The sequence below is a fragment of the Toxotes jaculatrix genome, chromosome 3 (assembly GCF_017976425.1).
Source record: "Toxotes jaculatrix isolate fToxJac2 chromosome 3, fToxJac2.pri, whole genome shotgun sequence".
Lineage (NCBI taxonomy): Eukaryota > Metazoa > Chordata > Actinopteri > Toxotidae > Toxotes > Toxotes jaculatrix.
Window position 1 is genome coordinate 27138098 of NC_054396.1, and position 26692 is coordinate 27164789.

The window sequence follows — 26692 nt, forward strand, 5'->3', positions numbered from 1 at the left end:
ACAATATGATGTAAACTAGAGAGGCAGCCTCACCTGTAAAACGAGATTTATTTTATGATAAAAATGAATCACACTCACTAAGGGAGCTCTACCCACAGTGAACTGGTTGACTGACTGACTGAACCTCTCAGCTCTGTGTGTTTTGTTTATATTTCCTGTTTTTGTTTTGGAAGAACCTGACTCTGTTGAACTGCCTGTCGACTAAGTTGTTTACTAGTTTCTTCTGTATTTCTCTTGTGCGCTAGTTCCTCTCTGGTTCTCTGTTGTGTTTCTTTCAGTAGTTTTGTGTTTTCTCAGTTAAACTTCCTTCCTTCTCTTCCAGCTGTAAAGAGAGATCCTCCCCTCTATGGTAGGTCTCTGACTACCTGTCTGTTTACCTGTCTGTCTGCCTTTCTGTCTGCTTATCTCCATGCTAGGTTTCAATTGCATGTCCACATACCTGCATCCAACATTACACCCATCTGTTTAAGCTTTTTAGGCTCATCTGTCCACAAATAATTTTTTAATTTAAAACTTATGAAGAACTAAAATTCAGGGATTCGTTAGAGCAGAAACGCTAGTTTTGAGTAGCAGCCAAATTAGTAGGCATGTCGCAGTCTAGTTTTTTTAATCCTGATCCTTTAATACTGGTTATCTGCCAATAAATAGTCTGACCCAAAACTTATATAAAACAGTAATATGTGCCTGACACAACAAAATAACAGCTATAGGCTGCTGTTAATCTGACATTATCAGGGAAAATTTAAGGGGAGAATGTGACTCCTGAAATTGACACGATCGGCCACAGAGAAGATGTCTCACTCTGGATTTGCACTGGCTGTCAACAGTATTGTCTAGAATTTATATCTTCATCCTATGTGTGTGTGTGTGTGTCATTCTGTGGTTGTGTGTACAAGCTTTTGTTTGAAACCATAATTGTGAGCACCTTTTTTTCTGGTCCTCACAACTTCAAAGGGCTGTTTGAGGGTTAGGACTTGGTTTTAGGGTTGAAGTTAAAATTAATTTTGCATTAGGGGATAGGAAATGCATAATGTCACTGTGTCCTCACAACTATAGAAAGACCAGTGTGTGTGTGTGTGTGTGTGTATGGTTGACCTTTTATAAAGATGTACAGTTTTACGTCAACTACTTGACATGACGTTTGTGTCTGTTTTTAATTTCATTATTCAGAACATTATGCCAGATGTGTGTGCGTCTGTGTGTGGGTTAAAAGTAACTGAGTTGCATGTAACACACACACAGTGAGTCACTGATGTAATTATGTGTTCCTGCTGCTGTCATCTGTCTGTCAGATGAGATAAAACACTTTATCACCAAGTTAATTTAGAAATAATCAAAGACCAGCTGACTGCAGAGCAACAACTCATATTTTCCATCTGTCTCTCTCTCTCCAGTTGACTACGAGTCCATCTCTCTCCACGGAGACGCAGACTCCATCTCCTTACATCATCTGTCCCATGGAAACAGCCAGTCAGACTTCGACAAGTCCTCGACCATCCCGAGGAACTCCGACCTCGGTTTACAGTACAGGAAGTTTGCTCAGTCCAAACGGCCGAGCTCCACCGTCAGCTTACTGGCTGAACCTGAACTGATTGGCGGGTCTGTCCGCCAACTGCCGTCCCACACGGCAACCATCAGGCGCAAACCGTCATCCAAGCCGCCCTATCGCAGGGGAACAATCAGCGGGGGGGTTCCCATCCCCATCTGCACCCCGCAGGTCCCTCTTAAAGCCCTCGGAGGAAACAGTGGAAGTGATGAGAATGTTTTCACAGCGCCCCCTGCTGGCGGAGTAGGAGGTTTAGGTCACAGTAAACTCTGTACCTCCACGCAGAGCCTCAGCGCCTTACCCCCCTCCTCCTCCTCCTCCCCGTACTACCAGCTGGTTCCAGGTCAGATGCCCATCCCTGTGCCTGTACCCACTGTACCCCCCACTGTGCAACTAGAGGGCAGCAACGTCAAACAGCAACAACAGAGACAGTACCATCAGCAACTACAGCAGTACAACCAGCAACTCCAGATTCAGCAGCAGCAGCAATATTATCATCATCAGCAACTACAGCAACAGTTTCAACATCAACAGTCCCTGCCTCAGTCCCAGTCCCTCCCTCAGTCCCAGCAGCTACAACATCAGCAAAACCAGCATCAACAGCAGCTGAACCAGCAGCAGAAACAGAAGCTGTTCCAGCAGCAGCAACAGGCCCAGCTTCAGCTCCCCCCTGCCCAGGAAGAGCCTTCCTGGCTGGGCTACAGCACTCAAAACCAGCCCCAGGCTCCCCCACCCTCCAGCCTGGACCAGAACCCAGAGCAGCAGACCCAGGACGGAGGGGGAGGGGGAGCAGGAGACATGGCGACCCTCATCAGAGGAGTAAAGCTGAAAAGGACCATCACCAATGATCGCTCCGCCCCTCTCCTGCCCCCTCCACCCAATCACAAATGAGGTTGAAGAACAGAATGTTTTGCTTGCGTGCAGGTCACCTGTTCAGTTTAATGGGTTCAGCACCCAGAAGAGGCACCTGAGTGTGTCAGCACAGGCCACAGAGAGCGAAACCAAACACGTGGACTTTACGGACACACTGATCAATCGCTGGAACTCGACGTGTGTCTTCTTTTATTTTCTAAAAGTTCTGCTTCCTTTTAGGCCATCCATTTAGATTTGTGTTTTAAACATTTTTGAGACTTTGTTGTCATTTCCTGTTGCTGCAGTGACCGACTTTTGCCTTTCTGTTTTTTTTTTTTTTTTTGGTTCATGTTTGTATTTTGATTGTGCATAGAGTTTTTTGTTTGATCTGGTCTTACCAATAGAGCTGTTGATTGTTAGTACTTAGTACTCACTTCCTGGTCTGATGATTGTTATTTTGGCTTCTTAATTAGCCAGACAGGAAGCTGTTAGTGTCTCAGATCCTCTTCAGTCCTGGGTGTGTTGGTCTTTTGCCTAGAACTCCCCGGAGGAGGGTGGGGTTTAATAATTAGTCCAGTAGCTCCACTGCTTCCCATGGTTGAACCATGGTTTGTGGAGGTTTTAATTTGCTGGCTGTGGATCAGTGTTGGTCCAGAGTGTCTGAACAGTGAGTGACGGCGCAGTCGTCACACATTGTTTCGTTTGGTCCTGATCATCTGAAAGAGTCAAACACCAAACCAGATGCTCCTGACTCTGGAATAAAACATCAGCTGTGTATGTAGACTGTAAATATGTTAGAACAAAAAAAAAAAAAAGCTTTGGGAACATCCGGGAAGGTTGGAGAACGTTGTCACTCTCTTTCTTTGACCCGTACAGAATTTTTGATTTCCTGCCCTTTGCGTAGTTTCTGCTTCTGGTGCCACTGTTTGTGGAAACAGATTAAAAATGTTACTATGGTCAAATGTCTGGTTTACTGTGTAAATAATTATCTTAACTGTTAACTTTTAGAGGCAACACTGATGTTATAACTATGAGAGTTTCTCATAGTTGCAAGATTTTTGAGGCTGATGCTGAGAAACATAACAGGCAATATTTTTCTTTTAACATAAACAAGTATTGATGATATGATCAGGAACTGTTAAATTTGGTTATTAAGAATCGTGACAAACGAGAAACTGTTTCTGAACGACGATGTATGTTTTCGGCATTTGTTGTTACTTACCGACTGATATGTACGACAACACTGATTTATAAAATAGTACCCCAAAACATTACTTGAACCGCTGACCAACTCCACTTATTCTGTTGACATTACACAGATGTGTTGCCTCTAAAAGTTGCCTGTTCTATCAACTTCGTATATGGAGAGCTATCTGATCATGCAGGGAAGCAGGGCTGTAGCTACCATGAAAGATTTAAGTCATGTTAATGGTTTGCTTTGGTTAATGGTTTGAACAATCTTGGTACTTAAGTGACATGAAGAGGGGTTAGATTAGAGCTGCAGACAAGTTAGTATTGTTTTAAATAAATCCTCTAAACATTTGATCTGTAAAATGTTTTTTCTGATCTATATTCCAAAACCTAAAGATATTCAGTTTCAATTATCAAACATTTCCATTTTCCATGTACATTTACAGACAATCTACAACAGTTAAATAAGTAAATCAAATGTGATCTTTTTTTCCTAAAATACTCAAAAAATTAAACAGAGTTTGGTTGGTGGCTCATCAAACGTTTCTTCAGAGTGTGGGGTTCCTGCTGTGGAAATTTAGGCTCATGACCTAAGTGTTTCTCAAATCATGGTCGCAGCCCTGCTGGGAAGCTGCCCACCAGAGACCAGCTGCATGCTGGGAAATGTAGTCCAGTCTCTGGTCAGCTGATCCTGGTCTGTTCTCAGAGAAACCTTTCTGTGTATTTTGGGATTTCCTGCAGCTAATTAAAGTGTTTATATCGTTGATGAAGCAGAAGAGCTGCCTTCTGATCAGTCTTTGAGAGCTTCTGATATTCATTTGATTGATTGATTGATTGATTGACTGATTGAGTGACTGGACCCAATAAGTTTCACAGCAGTTGTGTGTATATATTAATGCTTCTATTCCTGGGAGAGACCTAAATCTATATATAAAATGTATGTAAACATATCCTGATTGTATTTTTGTTGATTTATCGATCAATGTGATCGGGTCTGACACTGCTGTCAGCCATCACTTGTCATATTTTTGTAGAAAGCTTTAAAGGAGGAAACCCAGTGAACTTTCTTACGCTCCAGGATCTGAAATCTTGAAATCTGACTGGATTTCTGTCGAGAAGCGAGCGAAAGACTAAACAGACGACACAAACCAACAGAATGTAGAAATGTTTTGTTCTTCATCTTTTGACATTCGCTGTGGGATCAATGATAATAATAATAACTGATTCATCAGTTCTGGTGGTCCTGTTTTTTGTGTGTCCTGTATTTATTGTCACTATACAGACTTCAAGGCTTCAAAATATGGAAAAAAAAGTCACAGGAATGTAAGGCTTCAAAATGTCGTAAAAAAAGACAGGATAGTAAGTAGGGGTGTGCCATCTAAGTCACCTCACGATTCGATTCGATTCGATTACGATTCACAGTGCTACGATTCGATGATTCCCCGATTATCGATGCATCTCGATTCATCTTTTTTTTCCCACATAGAATGTTTCTTTTCTCACTCTGTAGTTACTTGTAAAATAATGTATATTTTTACATATCCATTCATTGAAGTAAAACACATTTATCTCTTTTCTTTTCTAACTCCTCTGATAAAAGAAGAAAAAAGCATTAGCTCGCACATGCAATGCCTGTTTCATTTACTGATGTAGATTTAAAAACAATAATATTAATACTAAAAAGATATATTGTGTGGCTGTACTGACATGATTCTGATTTGATTATTTTATTATGAACATGTACATGAAAAAAATATCTGTTAAAAAAGAAAAAAAAATAGGGAAAGGAAATTGACAATATTTCCACTTCTATTACAATCTGATATCTTGATTTACATGTCCAGAAAGTAATCCTTTTAAATCTTACTGTATGTGCATGTCAGCCAGATTGTTTCTCATATGGATTTTGGACACTATGTGGTCACTGCGCGTATTCTTACGTTTCCAGTCAACGGAGTGCTAACCCCTCAGTACAGAGCCGAGCAGTTCGCGTCGAGTTTCGCAGTTTTTTCGCCGACGAACACAGAGCCGTAGGCAGCCGCTTCGCCATGCTTGCATTGTTTTGAAGGGGGAGGGGCTTACTCTGTGGAAGGGGCTTGTTGTGCCACCCAGATTTGCTTCCCTCCGTGCAGTTTTCCCCAGACACACGTTCCTCTTCCACACGAAAACAGCATTGCACTCAAATTATGTCAAATTCCGCGATATTCCGCGTTAAAAATAGATTCCGTTTTAGTCGGCCGATTCCGCGATTCAGTGATCGCGGAAATCATAGGGCCCCATAATATGTCCGGGGGGCACGCGCTACTTTTTTTTTCGTTCCGACCGCTGCACCTTCCTTCCGTTATTAAAAGAATCGATTTTTGAACATTTATGAATCGATTCTGAATTGTCAAGTGTCGCATCACGATTAATCTATGCATCGATGAATCGGGCACACCCCTAATAGTAAGGCTTTTAAATGTCGAGTAAATTTGAGGTCTTACTAAAATATGACTTTTATTGGCATATTTTGATATACGGCAGTATGTCGTCTTTTATGACATTTTGAGGTCTTACTAAAAAATGACTTTTTTGGCATATTTTGACGCCTTAGTGTATTATAACGTGTTTTATGACATTTTGAGGTCATACTAAAATATGACTTTTTTTGCCCGATTTTGACGCCTTACTATACTATGACGTTTTTTATGACATTTTGAGGTCAAAAAAAATGTTGACTTTTTTTGGTCGATTTGGACGCCTTACTATACTATGACGTTTTTTATGACATTTTGAGGTCAAAAAAAATTTTGACTTTTTTTGGCCGATTTTGACGCCTTACTATACTATGACGTTTTTTATGACATTTTGAGGTAAAAAAAAATTTTGACTTTTTTTGGCCGAAAAAAACGCCTGACTATACTATGACGTTTTTTATGACATTTTGAGGTCAAAAAAAATTTGGACTTTTTTTGGCCGAAAAAAACGCCTTACTATACTATGACGTTTTTTATGACATTTTGAGGTCAAAAAAAATTTTGACTTTTTTTGGCCGAAAAAAACGCCTTACTATACTATGACGTTTTTTCTGACATTTTGAGGTCAAAAAATTTTTTGACTTTTTTTGGCCGATTTTGACGCCTTACTATACTATGACGTTTTTTTTTGACATTTTGAGGTCAAAAAAATTTTTGACTTTTTTTGGCCGAAAAAAACGCCTTACTATACTATGACGTTTTTTATGACATTTTGAGGTCAAAAAAAATTTTGACTTTTTTTGGCCGAAAAAAACGCCTTACTATACTATGACGTTTTTTATGAGATTTTGAGGTCAAAAAAAACTTTGACTTTTTTTGGCCGAAAAAAACGGCTTACTATACTATGACGTTTTTTTATGAGATTTTGAGGCCAAAAAAATTTTTGACTTTTTTTGGCCGATTTTGACGCCTTACTATACTATGACGTTTTTTATGAGATTTTGAGGTCAAAAAAAATTTTGACTTTTTTTGGCCGAAAAAAACGGCTTACTATACTATGACGTTTTTTTATGAGATTTTGAGGCCAAAAAAAATTTTGACTGTTTTTGGCCGATTTTGACGCCTTACTATACTATGACGTTTTTTATGAGATTTTGAGGTCAAAAAAAATTTTGACTTTTTTTGGCCGAAAAAAACGCCTTACTATACTATGACGTTTTTTATGACATTTTGAGGTCAAAAAATTTTTTGACTTTTTTTGCCCGATTTTGACGCCTTACTATACTATGACGTTTTTTATGACATTTTGAGGTCAAAAAAAATTTTGACTTTTTTTGGCCGATTTTGACGCCTTACTATACTATGACGTTTTTTCTGACATTTTGAGGTCAAAAATTTTTTTGACTTTTTTTGCCCGATTTTGACGCCTTACTATACTATGACGTTTTTTATGAGATTTTGAGGTCAAAAAAAATTTTGACTTTTTTTGCCCGATTTTGACGCCTTACTATACTATGACGTTTTTTATGACATTTTGAGGTCAAAAAAATTTTTGACTTTTTTTGGTCGATTTTGACGCCTTACTATACTATGACGTTTTTTATGACATTTTGAGGTCAAAAAAATTTTTGACTTTTTTTGGCCGAAAAAAACGCCTTACTATACTATGACGTTTTTTATGACATTTTGAGGTCAAAAAAAATTTTGACTTTTTTTGGCCGAAAAAAACGCCTTACTATACTATGACGTTTTTTATGACATTTTGAGGTCAAAAAAATTTTTGACTTTTTTTGGCCGAAAAAAACGCCTTACTATACTATGACGTTTTTTATGAGATTTTGAGGTCAAAAAAAATTTTGACTTTTTTTGGCCGATTTTGACGCCTTATTATACTATGACGTTTTTTATGACATTTTGAGGTCAAAAAAAATTTTGACTTTTTTTGGCCGATTTTGACGCCTTACTATACTATGACGTTTTTTATGACATTTTGAGGTCAAAAAAAATTTTGACTTTTTTTGGCCGATTTTGACGCCTTACTATACTATGACGTTTTTTATGAGATTTTGAGGTCAAAAAAAATTTTGACTTTTTTTGGCCGATTTTGACGCCTTACTATACTATGACGTTTTTTATGAGATTTTGAGGTCAAAAAATTTTTTGACTTTTTTTGGCTGAAAAAAACGCCTTACTATACTATGACGTTTTTTATGACATTTTGAGGTCAAAAAAATTTTGACATTTTTTGGCCGAAAAAAACGCCTTACTATACTATGACGTTTTTTATGACATTTTGAGGTCAAAAATTTTTTTGACTTTTTTTGGCCGATTTTGACAGCTTACTATACTATGACGTTTTTTATGACATTTTGAGGTAAAAAAAAATTTTGACTTTTTTTGGCCGAAAAAAACGCCTTACTATACTATGACGTTTTTTATGACATTTTGAGGTTAAAAAATTTTTTGACTTTTTTTGGCCGAAAAAAACGCCTTACTATACTGTGACGTTTTTTATGACATTTTGAGGTCAAAAAAAATTTAGACTTTTTTTGGCCGAAAAAAACGCCTTACTATACTATGACGTTTTTAATGACATTTTGACGCCTTACTATACTATGACGTTTTTTATGACATTTTCAGGTCAAAAAAAATTTTGACTTTTCTTGGCTGAAAAAAACGCCTTACTATACTATGACGTTTTTTATGACATTTTGAGGTCAAAAAAAATTTTGACTTTTTTTGGCCGATTTTGACGCCTTACTATACTATGACGTTTTTTATGACATTTTGAGGTCAAAAAAAATTTTGACTTTTTTTGGCCGAAAAAAACGCCTGACTATACTATGACGTTTTTTATGAGATTTTGAGGTCAAAAAAAATTTTGACTTTTTTTGGCCGAAAAAAACGCCTTACTATGACGTTTTTTTATGAGATTTTGAGGCCAAAAAAAATTTTGACTTTTTTTGGCCGATTTTGACGCCTTACTATACTATGACGTTTTTTATGACATTTTGAGGTCAAAAAAAATTTTGACTTTTTTTGGCCGAAAAAAACGCCTTACTATACTATGACGTTTTTTATGACATTTTGAGGTCAAAAAAAATTTTGACTTTTTTTGCCCGATTTTGACGCCTTACTATACTATGACGTTTTTTATGAGATTTTGAGGTAAAAAAAAATGTTGACTTTTTTTGGTCGATTTTGACGCCTTACTATACTATGACGTTTTTTATGACATTTTGAGGTCAAAAAAAATTTTGACTTTTTTTGGCCGATTTTGACGCCTTACTATACTATGACGTTTTTTATGACATTTTGAGGTCAAAAAAAATTTTGACTTTTTTTGGCCGAAAAAAACGCCTGACTATACTATGACGTTTTTTATGACATTTTGAGGTCAAAAAAAATTTTGACTTTTTTTGGCCGAAAAAAACGCCTTACTATACTATGACGTTTTTTTATGAGATTTTGAGGCCAAAAAAAATTTTGACTTTTTTTGGCCGATTTTGACGCCTTACTATACTATGACGTTTTTTATGCGATTTTGAGGTCAAAAAAAATTTTGACTTTTTTTGGCCGATTTTGACGCCTTACTATACTATGACGTTTTTTATGAGATTTTGAGGTCAAAAAAAATTTGACATTTTTTGGCCGAAAAAAACGCCTTACTATACTATGACGTTTTTTATGAGATTTTGAGGTCAAAAAAAATTTTGACTTTTTTTGGCCGATTTTGACGCCTTACTATACTATGACGTTTTTTATGAGATTTTGAGGTCAAAAAAAATTTTGACTTTTTTTGGCCGAAAAAAACGCCGTACTATACTATGACGTTTTTTATGCGATTTTGAGGTCAAAAAAAATTTTGACTTTTTTTGGCCGATTTTGACGCCTTACTATACTATGACGTTTTTTATGACATTTTGAGGTCAAAAAAAATTTTGACTTTTTTTGGCTGAAAAACACACCTTACTATACTATGACGTTTTTTATGACATTTTGAGGTCAAAAAAATTTTTGACTTTTTTTGCCCGATTTTGACGCCTTACTATACTATGACGTTTTTTATGACATTTTGAGGTCAAAAATTTTTTTGACTTTTTTTGGCCGATTTTGATGCCTTATTATACTATGACGTTTTTTTTGACATTTTGAGGTCAAAAAAAATTTTGACTTTTTTTGGCTGAAAAAAACGCCTTACTATACTATGACGTTTTTTATGACATTTTGAGGTCAAAAAAAATTTTGACTTTTTTTGCCCGATTTTGACGCCTTACTATACTATGACGTTTTTTATGACATTTTGAGGTCAAAAAAAATTTGGACTTTTTTTGGCCGAAAAAAACGCCTTACTATACTATGACGTTTTTTATGACATTTTGAGGTCAAAAAAAATTTTGACTTTTTTTGGCCGAAAAAAACGCCTTACTATACTATGACGTTTTTTATGACATTTTGAGGTCAAAAAAATTTTTGACTTTTTTTGGCCGATTTTGACGCCTTACTATACTATGACGTTTTTTATGCGATTTTGAGGTCAAAAAAAATTTTGACTTTTTTTGGCCGATTTTGACGCCTTACTATACTATGACGTTTTTTATGAGATTTTGAGGTCAAAAAAAATTTTGACTTTTTTTGGCCGATTTTGACGCCTTACTATACTATGACGTTTTTTATGAGATTTTGAGGTCAAAAAAAATTTTGACTTTTTTTGGCCGATTTTGACGCCTTACTATACTATGACGTTTTTTATGAGATTTTGAGGTCAAAAAAAATTTTGACTTTTTTTGGCCGATTTTGACGCCTTACTATACTATGACGTTTTTTATGAGATTTTGAGGTCAAAAAAAATTTTGACTTTTTTTGGCCGATTTTGACGCCTTACTATACTATGACGTTTTTTATGACATTTTGAGGTCAAAAATTTTTTTGACTTTTTTTGGCCGATTTTGACAGCTTACTATACTATGACGTTTTTTATGACATTTTGAGGTCAAAAAAAATTTTGACTTTTTTTGGCCGAAAAAAACGCCTTACTATACTATGACGTTTTTTATGACATTTTGAGGTTAAAAAAATTTTTGACTTTTTTTGGCCGAAAAAAACGCCTTACTATACTATGACGTTTTTTTTGACATTTTGAGGTCAAAAAAAATTTTGACTTTTTTTGGCTGAAAAAAACGCCTTACTATACTATGACGTTTTTTATGACATTTTGAGGTCAAAAAAAATTTTGACTTTTTTTGCCCGATTTTGACGCCTTACTATACTATGACGTTTTTTATGAGATTTTGAGGTCAAAAAAAATGTTGACTTTTTTTGGTCGATTTTGACGCCTTACTATACTATGACGTTTTTTATGACATTTTGAGGTCAAAAAAAATGTTGACTTTTTTTGGTCGATTTTGACGCCTTACTATACTATGACGTTTTTTATGACATTTTGAGGTCAAAAAAATTTTTGACTTTTTTTGGCCGAAAAAAACGCCTTACTATACTATGACGTTTTTTATGACATTTTGAGGTCAAAAAAAATTTTGACTGTTTTTGGCCGAAAAAAACGGCTTACTATACTATGACGTTTTTTTATGAGATTTTGAGGCCAAAAAAAATTTTGACTTTTTTTGGCCGATTTTGACGCCTTACTATACTATGACGTTTTTTATGAGATTTTGAGGTCAAAAAAAATTTTGACTTTTTTTGGCCGAAAAAAAAACGCCTTACTATACTATGACGTTTTTTATGACATTTTGAGGTCAAAAAAAATTTTGACTTTTTTTGGCCGATTTTGACGGCTTACCAAAATATGACGTTTTTTATGAGATTTTGAGGTCAAAAAAAATGTTGACTTTTTTTAGTCGATTTTGACGCCTTACTATACTATGACGTTTTTTATGACATTTTGAGCTCAAAAAAAATTTTGACTTTTTTTGGCCGAAAAAAACGCTTTACTATACTATGACGTTTTTTATGACATTTTGAGGTCAAAAATTTTTTTGACTTTTTTTTGCCTATTCTGACGCCTTACTATACTATGACGTTTTTTATGACATTTTGAGGTCAAAAAAAAATTTGACTTTTTTTGCACGATTTTGACGGCTTACTATACTATGACGTTTTTTATGACATTTTGAGGTAAAAAAAAATTTGATATTTTTTGGCCGAAAAAAACGCCTTACTATACTATGACGTTTTTTATGACATTTTGAGGTCAAAAAATTTTTTGACTTTTTTTGGCCGATTTTGACGGCTTACTATACTATGACGTTTTTTATGACATTTTGAGGTCAAAAAAAATTTTGACTTTTTTTGGCCGAAAAAAACGCCTTACTATACTATGACGTTTTTTATGACATTTTGAGGTCAAAAAAAATTTTGACTTTTTTTTGCCTATTTTGACGCCTTACTATACTATGACGTTTTTTATGACATTTTGAGGTCAAAAATTTTTTTGACTTTTTTTGCCCGATTTTGACGGCTTACCAAAATATGACGTTTTTTATGAGATTTTGAGGTCAAAAAAAATGTTGACTTTTTTTGGTCGATTTTGACTCCTTACTATACTATGACGTTTTTTATGACATTTTGAGGTCAAAAAAAATTTTGACTTTTTTGGGCCGAAAAAAACACCTTACTATACTATGACGTTTTTTATGACATTTTGAGGTAAAAAAAATGTGATATTTTTTGGCCGAAAAAAACGCCTTACTATACTATGACGTTTTTTATGACATTTTGAGGTAAAAAAAATGTGATATTTTTTGGCCGAAAAAAACGCCTTACTATACTATGACGTTTTTTATGACATTTTGAGGTCAAAAATTTTTTTGACTTTTTTTGGCCGAAAAAAACGCCTTACTATACTATGACGTTTTTTATGACATTTTGAGGTCAAAAATTTTTTTGACTTTTTTTGGCCGATTTTGACGCCTTACTATACTATGACGTTTTTTATGACATTTTGAGGTCAAAAAAAATTTTTACTTTTTTTGGCCGAAAAAAAGGCCTTACTATACTATGACGTTTTTTATGACATTTTGAGGTCAAAAAATTTTTTGACTTTTTTTGGCCGAAAAAAACGCCTTACTATACTATGACGTTTTTTATGCGATTTTGAGGTCAAAAAAAATTTAGACTTTTTTTGGCCGATTTTGACGCCTTACTATACTATGACGTTTTTTATGACATTTTGAGGTCAAAAAAAATTTTGACTTTTTTTGGCCGAAAAAAACGCCTTACTATACTATGACGTTTTTTATGACATTTTGAGGTCAAAAAAAATTTTGACTTTTTTTTGCCTATTTTGACGCCTTACTATACTATGACGTTTTTTATGACATTTTGAGGTCAAAAATTTTTTTGACTTTTTTTGCCCGATTTTGACGGCTTACCAAAATATGACGTTTTTTATGAGATTTTGAGGTCAAAAAAAATGTTGACTTTTTTTGGTCGATTTTGACTCCTTACTATACTATGACGTTTTTTATGACATTTTGAGGTCAAAAAAAATTTTGACTTTTTTGGGCCGAAAAAAACACCTTACTATACTATGACGTTTTTTATGACATTTTGAGGTAAAAAAAATGTGATATTTTTTGGCCGAAAAAAACGCCTTACTATACTATGACGTTTTTTATGACATTTTGAGGTAAAAAAAATGTGATATTTTTTGGCCGAAAAAAACGCCTTACTATACTATGACGTTTTTTATGACATTTTGAGGTCAAAAATTTTTTTGACTTTTTTTGGCCGAAAAAAACGCCTTACTATACTATGACGTTTTTTATGACATTTTGAGGTCAAAAATTTTTTTGACTTTTTTTGGCCGATTTTGACGCCTTACTATACTATGACGTTTTTTATGACATTTTGAGGTCAAAAAAAATTTTTACTTTTTTTGGCCGAAAAAAAGGCCTTACTATACTATGACGTTTTTTATGACATTTTGAGGTCAAAAAATTTTTTGACTTTTTTTGGCCGAAAAAAACGCCTTACTATACTATGACGTTTTTTATGCGATTTTGAGGTCAAAAAAAATTTAGACTTTTTTTGGCCGATTTTGACGCCTTACTATACTATGACGTTTTTTATGACATTTTGAGGTCAAAAAAAACTTTGACGTTTTTTGGCCGAAAAAAACGCCTTACTATACTATGACGTTTTTTATGAGATTTTGAGGTCAAAAAAAATTTTGACTTTTTTTTGGCCGATTTTGACGCCTTACTATACTATGACGTTTTTTATGAGATTTTGAGGTCAAAAAAAATTTTGACTTTTTTTGGCCGATTTTGACGCCTTACTATACTATGACGTTTTTTATGACATTTTGAGGTCAAAAAAAATTTTGACTTTTTTGGCCGAAAAAAACGCCTTACTATACTATGACGTTTTTTATGACATTTTGAGGTCAAAAAAAATTTTGACTTTTTTTTGCCTATTTTGACGCCTTACTATACTATGACGTTTTTTATGACATTTTGAGGTCAAACATTTTTTTGACTTTTTTTGCCCGATTTTGACGGCTTACCAAAATATGACGTTTTTTATGAGATTTTGAGGTCAAAAAAAATGTTGCCTTTTTTTGGTCGATTTTGACTCCTTACTATACTATGACGTTTTTTATGACATTTTGAGGTCAAAAAAAATTTTGACTTTTTTGGGCCGAAAAAAACACCTTACTGTACTATGACGTTTTTTATGACATTTTGAGGTAAAAAAAATTTGATATTTTTTGGCCGAAAAAAACGCCTTACTATACTATGACGTTTTTTATGACATTTTGAGGTCAAAAATTTTTTTGACTTTTTTTGGCCGAAAAAAACGCCTTACTATACTATGACGTTTTTTATGACATTTTGAGGTAAAAAAAAATTTGATATTTTTTGGCCGAAAAAAACGCCTTACTATACTATGACGTTTTTTATGACATTTTGAGATCAAAAATTTTTTTGACTTTTTTTGGCCGATTTTGACGCCTTACTATACTATGACGTTTTTTATGACATTTTGAGGTAAAAAAAAATTTTTACTTTTTTTGGCCGAAAAAAAGGCCTTACTATACTATGACGTTTTTTATGACATTTTGAGGTCAAAAATTTTTTTGACTTTTTTTGGCCGATTTTGACGCCTTACTATACTATGACGTTTTTTATGACATTTTGAGGTCAAAAAAAATTTGACGTTTTTTGGCCGAAAAAAACGCCTTACTATACTATGACGTTTTTTATGAGATTTTGAGGTCAAAAAAAATTTTGACTTTTTTTGGCCGATTTTGACGCCTTACTATACTATGACGTTTTTTATGACATTTTGAGGTCAAAAAAAATGTTGACTTTTTTTGGCCGATTTTGACGCCTTACTATACTATGACGTTTTTTATGACATTTTGAGGTCAAAAAAAATTTTGACTTTTTTTGGCCGATTTTGACGCCTTACTATACTATGACGTTTTTTATGACATTTTGAGGTCAAAAAAAATTTTGACTTTTTTGGGCCGAAAAAAACACCTTACTATACTATGACGTTTTTTATGACATTTTGAGGTCAAAAATTTTTTTGACTTTTTTTGGCCGAAAAAAACGCCTTACTATACTATGACGTTTTTTATGACATTGTGAGGTAAAAAAAAATTTGATATTTTTTGGCCGAAAAAAACGCCTTACTATACTATGACGTTTTTTATGACATTTTGAGGTCAAAAATTTTTTTGACTTTTTTTGGCCGATTTTGACGCCTTACTATACTATGACGTTTTTTATGACATTTTGAGGTCAAAAAATTTTTTTACTTTTTTTGGCCGAAAAAAAGGCCTTACTATACTATGACGTTTTTTATGACATTTTGAGGTCAAAAAAATTTTTGACTTTTTTTGGCCGAAAAAAACGCCTTACTATACTATGACGTTTTTTATGCGATTTTGAGGTCAAAAAAAATTTTGACTTTTTTTGGCCGATTTTGACGCCTTACTATACTATGACGTTTTTTATGACATTTTGAGGTCAAAAATTTTTTTGACTTTTTTTTGCCTATTTTGACGCCTTACTATACTATGACGTTTTTTATGACATTTTGAGGTTAAAAAAAATGTTGACTTTTTTTGGTCAATTTTGACGCCTTACTATACTATGACGTTTTTTATGAGATTTTGAGGTCAAAAAAAATTTTTTTACTTTTTTTGGCCGAAAAAAACGCCTTACTAAACTATGACGTTTTTTATGAGATTTTGAGGTAAAAAAAAATGTTGACTTTTTTTGGTCGATTTTGACGCCTTACTATACTATGACGTTTTTTATGAGATTTTGAGGTCAAAAAAAATTTAGACTTTTTTTGGCCGATTTTGACGCCTTACTATACTATGACGTTTTTTATGAGATTTTGAGGTCAAAAAAAATGTTGACTTTTTTTGGTCGATTTTGACGCCTTACTATACTATGACGTTTTTTATGACATTTTGAGGTCAAAAAAAATTTTGACTTTTTTTGGCTGAAAAACACACCTTACTATACTATGACGTTTTTTATGACATTTTGAGGTCAAAAAAATTTTTGACTTTTTTTGCCCGATTTTGACGCCTTACTATACTATGACGTTTTTTATGACATTTTGAGGTCAAAAAATTTTTTGACTTTTTTTGGCCGATTTTGATGCCTTATTATACTATGACGTTTTTTTTGACATTTTGAGGTCAAAAAAAATTTTGACTTTTTTTGGCTGAAAAAAACGCCTTACTATACTATGACGTTTTTTATGAGATTTTGAGGTCAAAAAAATTTTTGACTTTTTTTGGCCGATTTTGACGCCTTACTATACTATGACGTTTTTTTTGACATTTTGAGGTCAAAAAAAATTTTGACTTTTTTTGGCCGAAAAAAACGCCTTACTATACTATGACGTTTTTTATGACATTTTGAAGTCAAAAAAAATTTTGACTTTTTTTGGCCGAAAAAAACGCCTTACTATACTATGACGTTTTTTATGAGATTTTGAGGTCAAAAAAAAATTTGACTTTTTTTGGCCGAAAAAAACGCCTTACTATACTATGACGTTTTTTATGAGATTTTGAGGTCAAAAAAATTTTTGACTTTTTTTTGCCGATTTTGACGCCTTACTATACTATGACGTTTTTTATGACATTTTGAGGTCAAAAAATTTTTTGACTTTTTTTGGCCGAAAAAAACGCCTGACTATACTATGACATTTTTTATGACATTTTGAGGTCAAAATTTTTTTTGACTTTTTTTGGCCGATTTTGACGCCTTACTATACTATGACGTTTTTTATGACATTTTGAGGTCAAAAAAAATTTGACGTTTTTTGGCCGAAAAAAACGCCTTACTATACTATGACGTTTTTTATGAGATTTTGAGGTCAAAAAAAATTTTGACTTTTTTTGGCCGATTTTGACGCCTTACTATACTATGACGTTTTTTATGAGATTTTGAGGTCAAAAAAATTTTTGACTTTTTTTGGCCGAAAAAAACGCCTTACTATAGTTTGACGTTTTTTATGACATTTTGAGGTCAAAAATTTTTTTGACTTTTTTTTTGCCTATTCTGACGCCTTACTATACTATGACGTTTTTTATGACATTTTGAGGTCAAAAAAAATGTTGACTTTTTTTGCCCGATTTTGACGGCTTACTATACTATGACGTTTTTTATGACATTTTGAGGTCAAAAAAAATTTGACGTTTTTTGGCCGAAAAAAACGCCTTACTATACTATGACGTTTTTTATGAGATTTTGAGGTCAAAAAAAATTTTGACTTTTTTTGGCCGATTTTGACGCCTTACTATACTATGACGTTTTTTATGAGATTTTGAGGTCAAAAAAAATTTTGACTTTTTTTGGCCGATTTTGACGCCTTACTATACTATGACGTTTTTTATGACATTTTGAGGTCAAAAAAATTTTTGACTTTTTTTGGCCGATTTTGACGCCTTACTATACTATGACGTTTTTTATGACATTTTGAGGTCAAAAAAAATTTTGACTTTTTTGGGCCGAAAAAAACACCTTACTATACTATGACGTTTTTTATGACATTTTGAGGTAAAAAAAATTTGATATTTTTTGGCCGAAAAAAACGCCTTACTATACTATGACGTTTTTTATGACATTTTGAGGTCAAAAATTTTTTTGACTTTTTTTGGCCGAAAAAAACGCCTTACTATACTATGACGTTTTTTATGACATTTTGAGGTCAAAAATTTTTTTGACTTTTTTTGGCCGATTTTGACGCCTTACTATACTATGACGTTTTTTATGACATTTTGAGGTCAAAAAAAATTTTGACTTTTTTTGGCCGAAAAAAAGGCCTTACTATACTATGACGTTTTTTATGACATTTTGAGGTCAAAAAAAATTTTGACTTTTTTTGGCCGAAAAAAACGCCTTACTATACTATGACGTTTTTTATGAGATTTTGAGGTCAAAAAATTTTTTGACTTTTTTTGGCCGAAAAAAACGCCTTACTATACTATGACGTTTTTTATGAGATTTTGAGGTCAAAAAAAAAATTGACACTTTTTGGCCGATTTTGACGCCTTACTATACTATGACGTTTTTTATGACATTTTGAGGTCAAAAATTTTTTTGACTTTTTTTGGCCGATTTTGACGCCTTACTATACTATGACGTTTTTTATGACATTTTGAGGTCAAAAAATTTTTTGACTTTTTTTGGCCGATTTTGATGCCTTATTATACTATGACGTTTTTTTTGACATTTTGAGGTCAAAAAAAATGTTGACTTTTTTTGGCCGATTTTGACGCCTTACTATACTATGACGTTTTTTATGACATTTTGAGGTCAAAAAGTTTTTTGACTTTTTTTGGCCGATTTTGACGCCTTACTAGACTATGACGTTTTTTATGACATTTTGAGGTCAAAAAAAATTTTGACTTTTTTTGCCCGATTTTGACGCCTTACTATACTATGACGTTTTTTATGACATTTTGAGGTCAAAAAAAATTTGACATTTTTTGGCCGAAAAAAACGCCTTACTATACTATGACGTTTTTTATGACATTTTGAGGTCAAAATTTTTTTTGACTTTTTTTGGCCGATTTTGACAGCTTACTATACTATGACGTTTTTTATGACATTTTGAGGTCAAAAAAAATTTTGACTTTTTTTGGCCGAAAAAAACGCCTTACTATACTATGACGTTTTTTATGACATTTTGAGGTTAAAAATTTTCTTGACTTTTTTTGGCCGAAAAAAACGCCTTACTATACTGTGACGTTTTTTATGACATTTTGAGGTCAAAAAAAATTTAGACTTTTTTTGGCCGAAAAAAAACGCCTTACTATACTATGACGTTTTTAATGACATTTTGACGCCTTACTATACTATGACGTTTTTTATGACATTTTGAGGTAAAAAAAAATTTTAACATTTTTTGGCCGAAAAAAACGCCTTACTATACTATGACGTTTTTTTTTGACATTTTCAGGTCAAAAAAAATTTTGACTTTTTTTGGCTGAAAAAAACGCCTTACTATACTATGACGTTTTTTATGACATTTTGAGGTCAAAAAAAATTTTGACTTTTTTTGCCCGATTTTGACGCCTTACTATACTATGACGTTTTTTATGAGATTTTGAGGTCAAAAAAAATGTTGACTTTTTTTGGCCGAAAAAAACGCCTTACTATACTATGACGTTTTTTATGACATTTTGAGGTCAAAAAAATTTTTGACTTTTTTTGGCCGATTTTGACGCCTTACTATACTATGACGTTTTTTATGACATTTTGAGGTCAAAAAAAATTTTTACTTTTTTTGGCCGAAAAAAACGCCTGACTATACTATGACGTTTTTTATGACATTTTGAGGTCAAAAAAAATTTTGACTTTTTTTGGCCGAAAAAAAACGCCTTACTATACTATGACGTTTTTTATGACATTTTGAGGTCAAAAAAATTTTTGACTTTTTTTGGTCGATTTTGACGCCTTACTATACTATGACGTTTTTTATGACATTTTGAGGTCAAAAAAATTTTGACTTTTTTTGGCCGAAAAAAACGCCTTACTATATTATGACGTTTTTTATGAGATTTTGAGGTCAAAAAAAATTTTGACTTTTTTTTGCCCGATTTTGACGCCTTACTATACTATGACGTTTTTTATGAGATTTTGAGGTCAAAAAAAATGTTGACTTTTTTTGGTCGATTTTGACGCCTTACTATACTATGACGTTTTTTATGACATTTTGAGGTCAAAAATTTTTTTGACTTTTTTTGGCCGATTTTGACGGCTTACCAAAATATGACGTTTTTTATGAGATTTTGAGGTCAAAAAAAATGTTGACTTTTTTTAGTCGATTTTGACACCTTACTATACTATGACGTTTTTTATGACATTTTGAGGTCAAAAAAAATTTTGACTTTTTTTGGCCGAAAAAAAACGCCTTACTATACTATGACGTTTTTTATGACATTTTGAGGTCAAAAATTTTTTTGACTTTTTTTTGCCTATTCTGACGCCTTACTATACTATGACGTTTTTTATGACATTTTGAGGTCAAAAAAATTTTGACTTTTTTTAGTCGATTTTGACGCCTTACTATACTATGACGTTTTTTATGACATTTTGAGGTCAAAAAAAATTTTGACTTTTTTTGGCCGAAAAAAACGCCTTACTATACTATGACGTTTTTTATGACATTTTGAGGTCAAAAATTTTTTTGACTTTTTTTTGCCTATTCTGACGCCTTACTATACTATGACGTTTTTTTATGACATTTTGAGGTCAAAAAAATTTTGACTTTTTTTGCCCGATTTTGACGGCTTACTATACTATGACGTTTTTTATGACATTTTGAGGTAAAAAAAAATTTGATATTTTTTGGCCGAAAAAAAACGCCTTACTATACTATGACGTTTTTTATGACATTTTGAGGTCAAAAAATTTTTTGACTTTTTTTGGCCGATTTTGACGGCTTACTATACTATGACGTTTTTTATGACATTTTGAGGTCAAAAAAAATTTTGACTTTTTTTGGCCGAAAAAAACGCCTTACTATACTATGACGTTTTTTATGACATTTTGAGGTCAAAAAAAATTTTGACTTTTTTTTGCCTATTTTGACGCCTTACTATACTATGACGTTTTTTATGACATTTTGAGGTCAAAAATTTTTTTGACTTTTTTTGCCCGATTTTGACGGCTTACCAAAATATGACGTTTTTTATGAGATTTTGAGGTCAAAAAAAATGTTGACTTTTTTTGGTCGATTTTGACTCCTTACTATACTATGACGTTTTTTATGACATTTTGAGGTCAAAAAAAAATTTGACTTTTTTGGGCCGAAAAAAACACCTTACTATACTATGACGTTTTTTATGACATTTTGAGGTAAAAAAAATTTGATATTTTTTGGCCGAAAAAAACGCCTTACTATACTATGACGTTTTTTATGACATTTTGAGGTCAAAAATTTTTTTGACTTTTTTTGGCCGAAAAAAACGCCTTACTATACTATGACGTTTTTTATGACATTTTGAGGTAAAAAAAAATTTGATATTTTTTGGCCGAAAAAAACGCCTTACTATACTATGACGTTTTTTATGACATTTTGAGGTCAAAAATTTTTTTGACTTTTTTTGGCCGATTTTGACGCCTTACTATACTATGACGTTTTTTATGACATTTTGAGGTCAAAAATTTTTTTTACTTTTTTTGGCCGAAAAAAAGGCCTTACTATACTATGACGTTTTTTATGACATTTTGAGGTCAAAAAAATTTTTGACTTTTTTTGGCCGAAAAAAACGCCTTACTATACTATGACGTTTTTTATGCGATTTTGAGGTCAAAAAAAATTTTGACTTTTTTTGGCCGATTTTGACGCCTTACTATACTATGACGTTTTTTATGACATTTTGAGGTCAAAATTTTTTTTGACTTTTTTTGGCCGATTTTGACGCCTTACTATACTATGACGTTTTTTATGACATTTTGAGGGAAAAAAAAATTTTTACTTTTTTTGGCCGAAAAAAAGGCCTTACTATACTATGACGTTTTTTATGACATTTTGAGGTCAAAAAAAATTTTGACTTTTTTTGGCCGATTTTGACGCCTTACTATACTATGACGTTTTTTATGAGATTTTGAGGTCAAAAAAAATTTTGACTTTTTTTGGCCGATTTTGACGCCTTACTATACTATGACGTTTTTTATGACATTTTGAGGTCAAAAAAAATTTTGACTTTTTTTGGCCGATTTTGACGCCTTACTATACTATGACGTTTTTTATGACATTTTGAGGTCAAAAAAAATTTTGACTTTTTTGGGCCGAAAAAAACACCTTACTATACTATGACGTTTTTTATGACATTTTGAGGTCAAAAATTTTTTTGACTTTTTTTGGCCGAAAAAAACGCCTTACTATACTATGACGTTTTTTATGACATTTTGAGGTAAAAAAAAATTTGATATTTTTTGGCCGAAAAAAACGCCTTACTATACTATGACGTTTTTTATGACATTTTGAGGTCAAAAATTTTTTTGACTTTTTTTGGCCGATTTTGACGCCTTACTATACTATGACGTTTTTTATGACATTTTGAGGTCAAAAAAAATTTTGACTTTTTTTGGCCGAAAAAAAGGCCTTACTATACTATTACGTTTTTTATGACATTTTGAGGTCAAAAAAATTTTTGACTTTTTTTGGCCGAAAAAAACGCCTTACTATACTATGACGTTTTTTATGAGATTTTGAGGTCAAAAAAATTTGACATTTTTTGGCCGAAAAAAACGCCTTACTATACTATGACGTTTTTTATGACATTTTGAGGTCAAAAATTTTTTTGACTTTTTTTTGCCTATTTTGACGCCTTACTATACTATGACGTTTTTTATGACATTTTGAGGTTAAAAAAAATGTTGACTTTTTTTGGTCAATTTTGACGCCTTACTATACTATGACGTTTTTTATGAGATTTTGAGGTCAAAAAAAAATTTTTTACTTTTTTTGGCCGAAAAAAACGCCTTACTAAACTATGACGTTTTTTTTGTGATTTTGAGGTAAAAAAAAATGTTGACTTTTTTTGGTCGATTTTGACGCCTTACTATACTATGACGTTTTTTATGAGATTTTGAGGTCAAAAAAAATGTTGACTTTTTTTGGTCGATTTTGACGCCTTACTATACTATGACGTTTTTTATGACATTTTGAGGTCAAAAAAAATTTTGACTTTTTTTGGCTGAAAAACACACCTTACTATACTATGACGTTTTTTATGACATTTTGAGGTCAAAAAATTTTTTGACTTTTTTTGCCCGATTTTGACGCCTTACTATACTATGACGTTTTTTATGACATTTTGAGGTCAAAAAATTTTTTGACTTTTTTTGGCCGAAAAAAAACGCCTTACTATACTATGACGTTTTTTATGAGATTTTGAGGTCAAAAAAAAATTTGACTTTTTTTGGCCGAAAAAAACGCCTTACTATACTATGACGTTTTTTATGAGATTTTGAGGTCAAAAAATTTTTTGACTTTTTTTTGCCGATTTTGACGCCTTACTATACTATGACGTTTTTTATGACATTTTGAGGTCAAAAAATTTTTTGACTTTTTTTGGCCGATTTTGACGGCTTACTATACTATGACGTTTTTTATGACATTTTGAGGTCAAAAAAAATTTTGACTTTTTTTGGCCGATTTTGACGCCTTACTATACTATGACGTTTTTTATGACATTTTGAGGTCAAAAAAGATTTTGACTTTTTTTGGCCGAAAAAAAACGCCTTACTATACTATGACGTTTTTTATGACATTTTGAGGTCAAAAAAAATTTTGACTTTTTTTGGCCGAAAAAAACGCCTTACTATACTATGACGTTTTTTATGACATTTTGAGGTCAAAAAAAATTTTGACTTTTTTTGGCCGAAAAAAACGCCTTACTAAACTATGACGTTTTTTATGACATTTTGAGGTCAAAAAAAATTTTGACTTTTTTTGGCCAAAAAAAACGCCTTACTATACTATGACGTTTTTTATGAGATTTTGAGGTCAAAAAAATTTTTGACTTTTTTTGGCCGATTTTGATGCCTTACTATACTATGACGTTTTTTTTGACATTTTGAGGTCAAAAAAATTTTTGACTTTTTTTGGTCGATTTTGACGCCTTAATATACTATGACATTTTTTATGACATTTTGAGGTAAAAAAAATTTGACTTTTTTTGGCCGAAAAAAACGCCTTACTATACTATGACGTTTTTTATGACATTTTGAGGTCAAAAAAATTTTTGACTTTTTTTGGCTGATTTTGACGGCTTACTATACTATGACGTTTTTTATGACATTTTGAGGTCAAAAAAAAATTTGACTTTTTTTGGCCGAAAAAAACGCCTGACTATACTATGACGTTTTTTATGACATTTTGAGGTCAAAAAAAATGTTGACTTTTTTTGGTCAATTTTGACGCCTTACTATACTATGACGTTTTTTATGACATTTTGAGGTCAAAAAAATTTTTGACTTTTTTGGCTGATTTTGACGGCTTACTATACTATGACGTTTTTTATGACATTTTGATGTCAAAAAAAATTTTGACTTTTTTTGGCCGAGAAAAACGCCTTACTATACTATGACGTTTTTTACGACATTTTGAGGTCAAAAAAAATTTTGACTTTTTTTGGCCGAAAAAAACGCCGTACTATACTATGACGTTTTTTATGACATTTTGAGGTCAAAAAAAATGTTGACTTTTTTTGGTCAATTTTGACGCCTTACTATACTATGACGTTTTTTATGACATTTTGAGGTCAAAAAATTTTTTGACTTTTTTTGGCTGATTTTGACGGCTTACTATACTATGACGTTTTTTATGACATTTTGAGGTAAAAAAAAATTTAGACTTTTTTTGCCCGATTTTGACGCCTTACTATACTATGATGTTTTTTATGACATTTTGAGGTCAAAAAAAATTTTGACTTTTTTTGGCCGAAAAAAACGCCTTACTAAACTATGACGTTTTTTATGACATTTTGAGGTCAAAAAAAATTTTGACTTTTTTTGGCCAAAAAAAAACGCCTTACTATACTATGACGTTTTTTATGAGATTTTGAGGTCAAAAAAATTTTTGACTTTTTTTGGCCGATTTTGATGCCTTACTATACTATGACGTTTTTTTTGACATTTTGAGGTCAAAAAAATTTTTGACTTTTTTTGGTCGATTTTGACGCCTTAATATACTATGACATTTTTTATGACATTTTGAGGTAAAAAAAATTTGACTTTTTTTGGCCGAAAAAAACGCCTTACTATACTATGACGTTTTTTATGACATTTTGAGGTCAAAAAAATTTTTGACTTTTTTTGGCTGATTTTGACGGCTTACTATACTATGACGTTTTTTATGACATTTTGAGGTCAAAAAAAAATTTGACTTTTTTTGGCCGAAAAAAACGCCTGACTATACTATGACGTTTTTTATGACATTTTGAGGTCAAAAAAAATGTTGACTTTTTTTGGTCAATTTTGACGCCTTACTATACTATGACGTTTTTTATGACATTTTGAGGTCAAAAAAATTTTTGACTTTTTTTGGCTGATTTTGACGGCTTACTATACTATGACGTTTTTTATGACATTTTGAGATCAAAAAAATTTTTGACTTTTTCTGGCCGAAAAAAACGCCTTACTATACTATGACGTTTTTTATGACATTTTGATGTCAAAAAAAATTTTGACTTTTTTTGGCCGAGAAAAACGCCTTACTATACTATGACGTTTTTTACGACATTTTGAGGTCAAAAAAAATTTTGACTTTTTTTGGCCGAAAAAAACGCCGTACTATACTATGACGTTTTTTATGACATTTTGAGGTCAAAAAAAATGTTGACTTTTTTTGGTCAATTTTGACGCCTTACTATACTATGACGTTTTTTATGACATTTTGAGGTCAAAAAATTTTTTGACTTTTTTTGGCTGATTTTGACGGCTTACTATACTATGACGTTTTTTATGACATTTTGAGGTAAAAAAAAATTTAGACTTTTTTTGCCCGATTTTGACGCCTTACTATACTATGATGTTTTTTATGACATTTTGAGGTCAAAAAAAATTTTGACTTTTTCTGGCCGAAAAAAACGCCTTACTATACTATGACGTTTTTTATGACATTTTGATGTCAAAAAAAATTTTGACTTTTTTTGGCCGAAAAAAACGCCTTACTATACTATGACGTTTTTTTACGACATTTTGAGGTCAAAAAAAATTTTGACTTTTTTTGGCCGAAAAAAACGCCTTACTATACTATGACGTTTTTTATGACATTTTGAGGTCAAAAAAATGTTTTGACTTTTTTTGGCCGAAAAAAACGCCTTACTATACTATGACGTTTTTTATGACATTTTGAGGTCAAAAAAAAATGTTGACTTTTTTTTGTCGGAAAAAACGCCTTACTATACTATGACGTTTTTTATGACATTTTGAGGTCAAAAAAAATTTTGACTTTTTTTGGTCGATTTTGACGCCTCACTATACTATGACATTTTGAGGTAAAAAATTTTTTTGACTTTTTTTTTACCCGATTTTGACGCCTTACTATACTATGACGTTTTTTATGACATTTTGAGGTGAACATTTTTTAGATTTTTTCTGGCCGATTTTGACGCCTTACTATACTATGACGTTTT

General features: G+C 32.2%; 1 protein-coding gene and 1 long non-coding RNA gene across 3 annotated transcripts in view; one reads left to right on the top strand and one right to left on the bottom strand.

Annotated features, from left to right (window-relative positions):
• mtss1 (MTSS I-BAR domain containing 1) overlaps nucleotides 1-4820 on the top strand; it is a 49976-nt gene extending 45156 nt beyond the window's left edge. The window contains exons 13-14 of one of the 2 annotated variants that reach the window (XM_041034315.1): nucleotides 323-349; nucleotides 1395-4820. In XM_041034315.1, the coding sequence (XP_040890249.1) occupies nucleotides 323-349; nucleotides 1395-2437 (1070 nt within the window). In that variant the 3' untranslated portion in view covers nucleotides 2438-4820. The remainder of the gene's footprint in view (nucleotides 1-322; nucleotides 350-1394) is intronic. The other variant, XM_041034316.1, reaches the window with a different exon arrangement.
• The window catches only part of LOC121179466, a 34225-nt gene that overhangs the window by 270 nt on the left and 7263 nt on the right, over nucleotides 1-26692 (bottom strand). The window lies entirely within an intron of this gene.